Source organism: Accipiter gentilis, chromosome 8 (genome assembly GCF_929443795.1).
Source record: "Accipiter gentilis chromosome 8, bAccGen1.1, whole genome shotgun sequence".
NCBI lineage: Eukaryota > Metazoa > Chordata > Aves > Accipitriformes > Accipitridae > Astur > Astur gentilis.
The window spans coordinates 24,086,353-24,099,600 of NC_064887.1; the positions used below are offsets into that span (position 1 = coordinate 24,086,353).

General features: G+C 40.7%; 1 protein-coding gene across 3 annotated transcripts in view; it reads left to right on the forward strand.

The window, feature by feature from the left end:
- The window catches only part of CRB1 (crumbs cell polarity complex component 1), a 114,537-nt gene that overhangs the window by 28,555 nt on the left and 72,734 nt on the right, over window positions 1-13,248 (forward strand). For all 3 annotated transcript variants that reach the window (XM_049807675.1, XM_049807676.1, XM_049807677.1), the window contains exons 2-3: window positions 5,842-6,426; window positions 12,344-12,539. In XM_049807675.1, the coding sequence (XP_049663632.1) occupies window positions 5,842-6,426; window positions 12,344-12,539 (781 nt within the window). The remainder of the gene's footprint in view (window positions 1-5,841; window positions 6,427-12,343; window positions 12,540-13,248) is intronic.

The window sequence follows — 13,248 nt, forward strand, 5'->3', positions numbered from 1 at the left end:
GATGGCAAGCTTTACTGCAAAGAATTTTACTGCTAAACATCCCATCTGCATCTAAAAGATTTAACCATGAGGTAGAATGCTTGGCACTAATTCGTCTCATAATTAGATTAATGTACCAATGTTTATAAAGAGGCTGATAATTATCTCAAGTGTCGGTCAGTGTAAATCAAAAGTGATCAGCATTTTGTTTCCATTTTTCTAATGTCACATACAAGTTTTAAGACTCTGTCAGAACAAGTCACTGCTGAAGTGACCTTAATTGCTGAAGAATGAAAATGACTCCTTTGCATATTGGAGCTAGAACATGAGGCCTTTTCAGGTTATCCCTCTGCATCCTTACAAAAAGTCAAGCTCCCCGAAACACTGAAACATTTCTATCCCTTAGAGCTCTTTTTGCAAACGTGGTAGAGAATATTCTATAGCCATCGGCTCAAACTGAGCCAGTCTTTGCATCAGACACCGTCATACTCTGCCACATTACATTGCAGAGCATGGGGGAGTTCAGCTTCCACATGCTATGAACTTCTTCCTCCCTAATTTCCACACAGCTCTCAATAGCTCAATATGTTCCCAAATCCATCCTTCCACATCACTCCAGAGCAGCAGGGAAATGGAGTTTTCATGGGGCAGGAAGGGAGGTACTGTAAATAACTTGTCTCAAATAGGTGGAAAATGGTGCTTTAACTAGTGGTCCAGGATCCAAGGATTTTCTGAAGCACTCCTGTCATTTAGGAACATGATTTTCTCAAAATAATCATGGGAATGTCCTGGTGAACTGCATACCATTTGATAACCACAGTACAATAATTGCATAGCTTTTGATGATCACCTTTTTGAGATGCAGTTTTGCTGCTGGGGCAAAACTACCATACAGCACCCCTAACAAAAACTCTTGGTCCTAGCCTTTAAATCACAAATAAGCTAAAACTCAACAGCAATTACATCTCTGCTAAGACCTTCAGAACTCTTGTGTTCCTCAAGAACTATACAAATAATAAAAAAAAATGGCACAGCACATTAGAATGAAGATAAAACTCCAAAAACTTTTTCCTTCGCTGTAAGCTTGTAGTACAAATCAGACAAAAGCATCCTCTAGGGAATATTGGATTTATTGAATTGTCTGTTGGCAATTTCTGCATAATAATTGTGCAAATTATTACGCAATTTCTGCATAATAATATGTTTTATTTATTTATTTATTTTAGCCAGAGGAGTTGAATTAAGATACTAGTTTAAAAAATCCAGGAAAGGTTTTCTGTTTTGTGTTTTTCCTATTGTGGTGTCACCTTGGAGACAAATTGGTTGCCTTCACTACAGACTGTGCTTTCAGGGCTTTCTTTCCCCTTCTCTCATTTTCCATCCACCGTTACTGCCTCAGAGAGCTATGAAGCTTTTTAAACCATAGTAGCTCAAAGCTACTATGTTGCTATCAAAACTGCAGACTGGCAAATGCTACAGTTTCTCTCACACACAGTCATTACAACAAATTGAGTTGTTGCATGCAAATTATCTCTGGAAAACCAGTAATAATTAACTAAATTGCTTCTCATGTCACAGTGGTCCTACTGAAGAAGCACTTGAATGACAGACCTCACCTCTTGTAGTTTACACAATACAATAATAGATAATGCTGTAACTTGATCATAGTTAATTTCTTCAAATTTGCAATGTTTCTTCAAACATGCAATTTTAATGAATTTTAATACATAGACTGAAAAGAAAGCTCTTTAAAGTTGTGCAAACCCAAGAAAAATGTGGGATGCGAAAGCTCCTAAGGAACACAGTTTTGCTCATTTTAACTGTAATTAATAGATTGCAGTAAGCTCTTTATTACCCAGCCTAAAGAAACGAAACACATGGGTAATTGCAATGGTTTAACCCCAGCTGGCAACTAAGCACCACACAGCTGGTCACTCACTCAACATCCCTCACAGTGGGATGGGGGAGAGAATCAGAAGGGTAACAGTGAGAAAACTCATGGGTTGAGATAAAGACAGTTTAACAGGTAAAGCTAAAGCCGCGCATGCAAGCAAAGCAAAACAAGGAATTCATTCCCCACTTCCCATCAGCAGGCAGGTGTTCAGCCATCTCCAGGAAAGGAGGGCTCCATCACACGTAACCGGTATTTGGGAAGACAAACACCGTAACTCCCCCTTTCTTCTTCCCCCAGCTTTCTATGCTGAGCATGATGTCATATGGTCTGGAATATCCCTTTGGCCAGTTGGGGTCAGCTGTCCCAGCTGTGTCCCCTCCCAACTTCTTGTGCTCCCCCCAGCCTTCTTGCTGGTGGGGTGGGGTGAGAAGCAGAGAAGGCCTTGGCTTAGCAGTAACTAAAACATCTTGTGTTATCAACACTGTTTCCAACACAAATCCAAACCAGCACCATACCAGCTACTACAAAGAAAATTAACTCTATCCCAGCCAAAATCAGCACAGTAATATATAAAATGGTGTAAACTAGGACACCAGAACATATATGAGGGTGTGCTGAGGAGCAGAAAGGTCCATGAGACTGCTGACTGTGGAGCAAGTCAGTATTACCATGGCCAATGTCTTGAATTTTGCATTCAGTGAGAGCTGTGAGCTGGGGGAAGTAAAACTGACACCGTGTTAGAATGAACTATCTGCTCCTAGTGCAAAACGGAATGTTAACAAGTTTGGTGATGGTCATTTTAAAGGCAGGCTAAATCAGAAGTACTATTTTTGTCCCGTTTTCCTTCAAAGAACAGCAGGTAAAGCTCCAGTTCTCCTCCTGCTAATCAATGTCTAGCTTGCTTTCTTATTCAGGTCTATCTTAGCCTGCATTAAATAAAGATAATCTTTACCAAGAAAAGACCATACATTTTCTAGACATTTCTCTCCTGCATGTCTGGTATGTATGAGCATGACAACAGCTAAAAATAGTTCAAACAAAATACATTTCTCATGTTTTACTTATACATGCAACACCCCAAAAGAAACAATCATGAAACTATTTCTATGTAATCCTTAAGACAACTGTTAGTTTGTTTTAAATCATGATGTCACTTACTATCGATGTTACTACATAAATCTCTCTTCTGCTTTTTCAAACAAGTATTAATTAGGTATTTGACTCAGTAAATGCACCTATTTATGAGCCTCAAGTTCATTTAGGTTGGTGCTTCTTATTCTCAGAGGCACTGCTGCTCCTGTGTACACCTCAAGTCAGAAGGCACAACAATGAAGCACAGGTAACTTTTCCAACCTCCCCATTTATTATCATAGTGTCATATCTACATAAGCTGTCTTTCCTAAGCTGGTAAAGCTCTCTGAGGCTTTCTTCCTCCACTTTCCCTTCCTGGGAAAACAGATTAAATGATATTATGTACTAAAATACACACTGTGAAAACGCACCCTCATCAGTCAGTTTGTATTCTCAGTGGTTGGTTGTTATCCTCAGGTGACCAACCCTAGCCTCTCACTTGCCCAGCCAGGGATTTGTCCCAGGACTTTATCAGTATTGGTCTAGCCCCAGTTATTGATAAGCATCTCTACATGCTGCTTCTCCTTCAGTGCCCCATCTCCTTCTCTATTGTGTCCACCCTCCTGAATCTCAGTTCCAAGAACCAGGGAGAAATTAGAGACTGGTAGTAGATGAGTCGGAATTTCTCCAAGATGTTCAGCTCATCCACAACACCCTATTTGCACAAACATACACTGTTCTGCCATACATTTTCAAGTAACTGCTGAAGAAGACATACCCTTCCTATTTCCAAACAAGATGCCAGAATAAAAGTATAAACTGAAAGAAAAAAAATAAGATGTTTGCAGGACTCTCATATAGATCATTTAATGCAACATTCATTCTCCAGCCCACTAGTCTTTCCCTTCTGAATCACTCACTACCTTCTCTCCAAAGGAACATTCAGCTTTATTTCATAGATTCTTGGCCAATATATGACTGCTTTTTTTCCCCTCCAGTGATAATTTTTTTTTTCTTTAGGAATATGCAAAATATTTTTTTACAGTTTTACCCTCATATTTTGAGCAATGTCACATCATAATCACATTAGAAGTCTGACGGTATTCAGTTGTTCACTATACAGCAGAGGATTTCTTATGGTGAAAATCAGTTGCAAAAGGAAAAATTGTACTGGGTAGAACTCTTGTACTCCAGATCAGATTTTCCAATTTGATCAGTAGGAGTTAAATACTGTACATGCATTTGGCTTTTTAGGTCAGTATTTATATGGTCCGTGTCTTCTTGGTGGTTTATGTCACTAAGTAACTACTTGCCTTTCTTCTTTCCATTAATCACTGTCTATGCGGTTTGATCTGCCATTGTTTCATTTTACTAGCACAGTATTTGGAGGCAACTCCAGTTCTTCCACTAGCCTCTCCACAGCATTCCAAAGCTTGACCTTTAGACCAAGACAGAGGTCTAGAGCAAACACCCCATTTGCAATCATCCCTTTGGGTCTCACCATCTCTATCCACAGCCTTGAGTCAGTTTATACCTAACAAAAATCCCTAACGCTGCAGGAGGTGTGCTGATGATTAACACCTTTTCCACTGACCCACACCAAAGCAATGGGAAGTCATGACAGAAGCAACATGATATTATGAGATAAATTTAATCAATAGAACCGCATTGCACTCTTCACCTATGTCTGTGCTGTGTATGGGAGACCTGATTATAGCACACATAAAAGTACCCAAGCTTCAGTCTAGCTCACTTGACATTGTTGGCAGCGAAGCTGTGACTGCAGAGGATTCAGCCCAGGTCAACACACTTACCTCAGGCACCCAGTATTTGGCACCTTGTTGCTATTGCTTAGTATGCCTAACACTGAATTTAGGGCAGAAGGTATATACCTACATATATAAGCTATGCTTATCTGAATACAGCCATTTATTTTGTTATGGAGACAATTCATCATGATTTTAAACGTTACACAGTTTCATGGCAAAATTCCTGTTTTCTTTTACTAGAAAGAACATCCTTCACTACTTTCACTGCTTTAAGTTCATCAGTGTATCTCAGTTGTGGGATATGAACAATGCTGGTAACAGTTCACTCCTCCTTCATTGGGAAGTGAGAAGTAGCTATTGTTATTGTCAGCCAGTCTTTACAGCAGCAAGGCAACTCCAAGTGGCCTTTAATTACTGCCAGGAACTCCATTCCTGGAGGGTAAGGAAGCTATTTATACCATGTTCACCATGTCCTTCCAGCCTCAGAGGCTGGAAGGTTCTCAGAGCGCTATTTTGAATATCAGGTGTTTGGGAGATTCGTTGTGATGGAAATGCTGTACAGCTGTCAAATTACTATTTATAATCAGGAAGTCAAAAATCAAAGTACAGGGTGGTTTGAGCCACTTGAGCTATAACTGCATCCGAGTCATTTAGCTTTGTTGAAATCTAATACAAAAAAATTCCACCACAAGAGACTACCAAGTGGTACTGAACTGAAAAATGTGGTTCAACTCCTTTGTCTAGTAAAAAAAAAAATTAAAAAAAATAGTTGTCTTAAATATACCTAAATGCATACCATATTGCTGGATATCTGTTGACAACCACCAGTATTGTTGCAACTGTACTCTTAATATAGTGTTAAGCAATCCTGACACTCCAGGCGATAGCTGTTGGAAGAGGCGAGAACAGGAAATTACAACCTACTCATATTTTCATAATTGTTTTCATTTTACATTTATTAGTCTACTAATATGCACCACACAGTTACCAGCCCTCTTTTCTTCACAACAGCCAACAATTGGAGCTGTTGGTTTTGAAGCAATGTTGTGTTAAGAGTTGCACTTCTTTCACTCTTGGTTACTCCCAATGCTGTGGAAGTCCTCAGGAATTTTTGTGCTTCCTTTCTAGAGTCACTTTGCACGAGGAATGATTCCGGGTGCCTGTCAAACTCTTGCCAAAAGAACTCTACATGCGTTGCTGGTCGTAAAGATGATACTTGCCGCTGTGCAGACGCATCAGTGGACAGTGTGGAGGAACTCTGCAATCAAACCCCTGATCCTTGCTCCTCAAACCCTTGTCTTCAAAACGCTACCTGTTTACGCTCTGCTGGAAACCTCAGCTTTACTTGCAAGTGCCCTGCTGGGTATAATGGACCTACCTGTGAAACAGCTATCAGCGTGTGTGACACAAACCCTTGTGAGCATGGAGGCACCTGCCAAAATGGCCTGGCTGGGCCCACCTGCCTTTGTAGCGCAGGATACACAGGCACACTCTGTGAAATGGATTTTGATGAATGCATTTCCGAACCATGCCACAATGGAGCAGTATGCAGGGATGGGGTTGGTGAATACTCCTGCTACTGCGTCCCAGGCTACCAAGGCAAGCACTGTGACCTGGAAGTGAATGAATGTGTGTCAGATCCATGCCTGAATGGGGCAACGTGTCTCAACCAGATCGGACAGTATGACTGCATCTGTCCGCTTGGGTACATAGGTAAGCACTATTGAAACAACTTTTCCTGTGTGTCATGGAGAACCATCGTCATTCATGTTAACACCAAGTTTTACTCGCCCACCCACACGCTTATTTAGTCATATCTGTATTACCACCTTGCCTTCATCTTCGGCACCAGTGGCTGTTGAGGCATTATGGGTTACCTTACCACTGTGAACTACTGATATCAGATGGAGAAAGATTAAAGAAAACTTACATTTACCAAAAACTACAGAGCAGTTTCGTGAACATCAAGCTGTCACAGGGCTAGGTTAACTTTCCCCTTAAAAGAAACATTCTCAAAATGCATGTCGTCAGACCGCTAGACATAATTTTTGGTCCTTAGACAAAACCTATGTTTGACAGGGTTAAAAAGTAGATCTAATTAGACTTCCTTGACTTGCTAATCACGACAAACTGCACTCTTAAACCTAGATGTTTCACATTAACCTCCTCTCCTCTGCACTTCCCAGAAACCGAGGACTCATTTGCAACTAGAATATTATGTAAGTTAAATAGTAAGTAGAGTATTATCAGATTCCCAAACTGCCCATTTTTTACTAATCCCATTTTACATGGCTCCATTTTTAAGGGACAGGTGTGATTTTTCTTGCCTACTTCCCCTAATGGAGAGCATACAATCCTTTGTGGGAGTCAGCTCCCTTCAAATTTTAAAGCTGTATTCAGGGATAGGACTGCAAGAGAAGAACCATTAAAAGGAGAAAAGAGGAGGCATTTCAGTGATAGATTGCCAGTCAGGAAAGCAAGGGGGAGGGGGGGGGAAGTCATACAGCAAAAGGAGGGAAAAAACAGCTATTGCCTCAAGTGATTCAAATGAATAAGAAATAAGAGATGTGGTTTACAGCTCCATCCCCAAATCCCCGTTCAGGAGGGGAAGTCAGAGGTAAAAAGCAGCTTTCCTGTGTCTGACACAGCACTTGTTGGAAGCCAGCCCTCGGTTAATATCCCTCATGAGCACAGAGAATGTTATTTGAAGGAAGCTTGTTACCTTTCTGCCACCCTGCTGCTGCCAGTGGGTGTCTGAGCCCAGGCCAGCTGAGGAGAAAACTACACAACTGGGGGAAAGCTGAAGAGCAGAAGGAAGGAAAAACCTATTAACAACCAGCACGGTTACTCTGCAGTGATCAGACTCAGCCCAGACCTCCTGTTGTATTCAGGAAACTGTATTTGTTTAACTGGCACTGTTAGTGGGGTCCAGGCCTGGATCCATAGCCCAGGAACTCGGTTTGAAAGAGACAGAATATGCACCTTAGAGACAAAGAGAGAGGAAAACATAATAAAATAGTAAAGCCCAAACAAAAAGAAATTAAGATTTAGACCAACACAAACTGCTGGAGGAAACCCGCTCTGCTGGAGTCGCTCCACTTTCATCACAAAATTCTGCTGTTTCCCAGGCTGATGCTCTCTGCACCTCACCAAAAATCAAGCAATGTCACCAAGTGCTCCGCACTCAGCACAAGCAGAGTTAAGAAATGAGGAGAGGAGGTCTAAAATACAAAGCAAAAGAGGCTGCAGTGCTTTGACATACAGGTCCAACACTGCATCCAGCAGCAAAGAAATAATCTTAGTAATTCTACGTGGAGTAGCAGACTGTTCCTTCAGCAGTAAAACACCAGCTTTTAAAGGCTACTTAACAAAATAATTTATCAGAAGCATTCTTTTTTGTTGTTTTCTGCACCTTGCTGTGAGTTGCGCTAAATGCACAAGCCAGAGGGATTACTGAAAGCCCTGACGTGTCCCCACTGGTAATAAAAACCCTCATTTATTCTGTCAGGGGATCCTGCCAACATTATCCTGGCCTGACACCACGAATTACTGGGGAAAGTCATCCAGCCTCATCTCATTTCCGTAAGATGTTAAGAAGGTTGTATCTCTTGATATGTAGGTAGAGAACATACAGTAAACCTACCGCAGTAATGTTAACCAAATGCTTGAGTTACTGGCTGCAGTTGCTACTTGTTTCATGGACTATGACTGCTATTTTGTATGATTGGTATGCTGCAGCACTTCTTAAAATAGCTGAGAAATGTCACACGTAATTCTTACACAAATGGAAGAGGTTAGAACGCACCAAGAGCCAAAGACTGGAAAATTTAGCATGAAATCTGCAGTTTCTATGATAATGTTCTGCATGTGTGAAATTATTTACAAGACATGTGTCACACAGCTGTTAAATAATGAAGCTCAATTGGTTTGTTGAAGTTTTGCTGGCTACCTTAATCAAATGCATTTTTTCCTCCTCCATTGCACTAATTGCACTTGCTTTTAATTCACCCCAACAGAACATGGTGTACAAGCCTGTTATTACCCACAGCTAGGTACATTAATTACCTTGCTGGACACAGCTGAAGCCAGTCCTCCATTGCCAGTGAACATTTTAGTGTGAACTATTAGGGATGCACGGCACTTCCAAAACTCAGTCTTAGCCCAAGACAACAGCAGAAGAAAGTGTTTCAGTGACAGGCAAAATAGTGCAATGGGCTAGATTCGTTCTCTGTGCAATACCTTTTACTATGATATAACCACAGCTGGGATGAACTCTGTACAACATGAGGATATTATTCCTGATAGCTCTTTAAGTTCTCGTGCAGTATTCTTATCAATAACGTATATGCCAAGCAAATATTTAGAGTAGATGCATCAGAAGTCTTGGGCACTTAAAGGCAAGCAGAGGCACAGCAGCCTCAACCATGGAATGAAGTATCTCCAGTACAGATCTCGTTTCCCAACAATCTCATGGCAGTATCATGGTGGATATCAATAGCAAACAACATTGTCCATCCAGCAGCAATTGCCAACAAAGTGGACAGCCTGTTTCCTTCCTCAGCTTTAAAGTTTCAAACCAGCATGCCCCACCTTGCGCCCTAGCCAGCCTGAGCAGAGGATTCAGCCCAGGTTATCAGCTCTGCCACGATTCCTAAGCACAAGACTGTCATGTGAGAAGAGCCCACAAGTACAGGCCACATGTCAAAGGGTTTTCAAAATAAAAGATTAGCAAAGGGCACAGACATCCAAAGTGTGCTTGTTGCAGTCCATAACTTTATGGCACTGAAACCTTTGACAGGATTTAGCCCTGCTGTTCTCCTCCAACTGCGCCTGCATAGGACAGTGTTGTAAGACCTGTAACAACTTGCATATGTGCATGCACACAGGCAACTGGTGGTTAGCATAGACCTGCGTGCAAAAAGGACGAGCCTTGCTCCAAGAAACCCAACTCTTCCCTCTGTCTAATTTTTTATGAACTCTCTTCCTGTCCCTTCAAAGCTGGTGCCTAGAAAATAGCTATCTGACACTCTCCATCCAGATGATGGCACATAAGATTACTATATACAGATTGAGGAATTTGGGGACAGTCCTCTGCACAGCACTACAGCGCAGGAGAGCAGAAGGAGTGACCCGAATACCAACTTCCAGCTGTACTAAGAACTTGCAGGTCCTCCTGGAACTACATTGAGCCTGGAAAGCCCTAGCATCTTTGACCAGAAGGTGATTTTACAATATATCTGTAGGCAGGCAAGTTTGAAAATGTTGGGTGTATTTCTTTCATCCTTGTCAGCATTTACTTTTTATTGACTGGGGCTGTACAAAGAAGTGCACAGTAGGACTCATTTGAAAGGCAAGTAATATAAGTAATAATCTTAGTTCTTCAAAGAAACAGAAAAAATTAGAAATACCACTTATATCCACCTTCCCAATCTTTCAATTCAAACCGCTTGTGCGGTTCAGTATCTGCTGAAACATTCTGCCTGCTCTAGGGTGGGACACCTTTGCTCTCGATGGTGTAGCCCCATGCAATAACTGCAGCAGGGCTTCTTGGTGCTCTTTTTCCTTTATGGCATAAAATATCTGGCATACAGTGTATTTGTGACAGAATGTTAGACTGAGGTGCAAATGCAGATCTAATCTTTTCATCTCTCTTCTTCACATATAAGCAAGGCTGACAGCAGATTCAGTAGAGGCTAGGAAGGAATTCCCCCCGTTTGCATGGCATATCGCATTGGCTGGATGCATTATACAGAGAGTTTTCTTCTGAGGCAAGATTGCCGAAGGCAGGTTACTGGGCTTGATAGATTAAAGACATGAACCAAAACAACAACGCTATGTTCTCATTTTAATCGTCAGGCTGTTCTCAGGCCTGTAGTTTTAAATTTGGCTGAACTGAGGATCAGTTCAACAGGGCTTGTTTTGTCACATGATTTTTAGTGTTCACAGTAAGCTGTTAACAAGCTCTGGCAGATTTACGGTCACTAGACATACTTCTGCAAACACATTGTTTACAATTACAGTGAATTCACAGGGCAATGACCACAGAGGGATTGCTCACTCTATCCGGATGTAATGTACATTACCATAAAGCCATAAGGGAGCACTCCTGTGCTAGGGTCTCGCGGCAGGCTCCCGCTGAAAGTAGTGGCTAGCTGATCAGTGAATCTTAAACTGGAGGTACGGGACCAGTGACTTCACCCATCCAGTGTTCTGTATGTGGTCTCAAGGAACTATAAAAATGTATTCTTTAAAATTACAGCAGTAATATTTCTTAACTACTGGAAAGATGAACTTACACTTTAATGTTTAAATACAATGAAAACCAGTTATGAGCTAACATCCTCAAATTTTGTTTTGGTACTTTAAGATATTTCCAGGTATTTATCCATAATATGGATTTTTTTTTTTTTTTAAACAAAGATGCTACATTCAAAAGGGTCAAAATAAATTAGTAATCAAGTAACAGTGCTAAATATTAGCAATCTCAGTGTTTTGAGAAAGACATTCTGAGTTAGAATGTACAAATTTCACAGCAGGACAGAGCTGGCAAAAACAGCATAGAGGAAGAATTAGAGTTGAGCTCCTAAATATATTGTTAAGATAACACTCATCATCAAAACATGTCTGTTCCCATCTTTTGAAAGCCTGCCCCATCATCTTGTACTGAGAACTTCACCTCCCCCCAAAAATGGAACCCATTCTTAGGGCTGCAGATTCTCTTTCAAGTAGGAAAGTTCCCTGAAAACTATTTACAGTACTTCTGCTTCTTTGGTAAGCCAAATAAAAGAGGGAAGTCCACCTAAAAGCACCTTCTTCGTTATCATTTTGCATATGCTTTGTAGCTGATATGGTAGCTGTTAAAACAAATTGACTTGGCAGGTGAAAATTATTTTAAAAAAATATCACTCTTCAAAATACTAAATAAGTGCATAAGCATACGAGACCCTGAAATAATAAAACCAGGAGCTGCAAGGCATTAATAATGAAATTTTCTTAGTATCTCCTGGACTGTGCTAGGGATAAGAAAAAGGAGTGTTAACCTGCCAACTGTCATAAATAGCTATAAACTAATATTAGAACTGATTTGGTTCCATCAATTATCTCTGAAGAGCAGCTCCAAGATTCTGACCTCTTGCAAACATGGCATCATAGACGGGATTTATTTAAACATTGCTAAATCTTTAAAAAAAATTAAGCAATAAAAGACAGCTAAACAGACAGCTTCCCAATGAATTCAATTCACTGTGCAGCTTTAAATGGACTCTACTGAGGTCATTAAATTACTATTCACTTCTGTATTATACAAATAGGATAGTAGCATGGTTTGAATAATCTGAAAATTAGTTTGCTCTGTTTCCATGTTCAAGCTAACATAAAAAGTTGTTATTCTATCTATTCTTGTGAGTAACAACTTGTTTGTTCTTTTGTAAATTCTCCCAAGCCTTGAAAAAACAAGTCTTGCAATGCACACTGAGGAGGAAATGCCTTTTAAAAATAGGCAATTTCTTAAAAATAAAAAAAATAATAAAAAAATAAAATTACGTGAATATTATACTTAAAACAGCCCTTGCTGAGATCTCCAAAACTATCTCCTAAGTTTGGGGTTTGCTTGTTTCCTTTGCTCTTGAAGGCATAAACTGTGAACTGGAAATAAATGAGTGCTCGTCACAGCCATGCCTGAATGGTGCGACCTGCCATGATTCCCTGGGGAGCTTCGCCTGCTCCTGCACACCAGGCTTCCTTGGTGACCTCTGCGAAACCAACATTGATGAGTGTATCAGCCGGCCATGCCTCAACGGGGGACAGTGCATGGATGATGCCAACAGGTACGTCTTCTACAGCTGGGTAACACTAATGTGAGGTACTATTAGCTCCTCTGTTTGCAGATGGGAATGCTACCAGAGCCTGCACTGCTAGGTAGCTGATTTCATTTCAAGTTGTGGATGTCACTCCTTGATCCTGCACTGTTTTCAGTTTAAATCTGAAAAAGATTAAAGAACGCAAGTCTGGTGTCAGAGCCAATAGGATGACAAAATATTTATGGCAAAGATTAACCAAGAAGTACATTTTTCACATTTGTACTTTCACTTTAAATATTTACCACATGTTGCTTGTCCGGCCCTGAGGATTGTCATTTAGAGATGGATTCTGTTTCTAATACTTATCGAACTTTAGTTTCCAAGAGAGATGTGAGAGTGTATAAAATTGAATTTGCCAACAGCAGCTGCCCACACCAACAGATAGAAGCATTAGAAAAGAGAGGCAAAGAAAAACTGTAATAATAGTAACCAGAAGAAAAAAAGAAAAAAAAAAAAAAGAGAATACAGGGCCACAGAAAAGTAAGCTTCTCCACCTACTGTTAGTAGTCCTACACAGAGGTCCAAGCGCAGCCCAGGCAGCCAGATCTCTGGTATTCATTCACCGATATTGGCTTTGCATACTAAGCATGAGATTATCAAACTGAAACTCGTATGTATAAGCTCAGTCTGAAAGTTCATACGTGTATTCATGCAGGTGCTCCTCTTGCCAGTATGA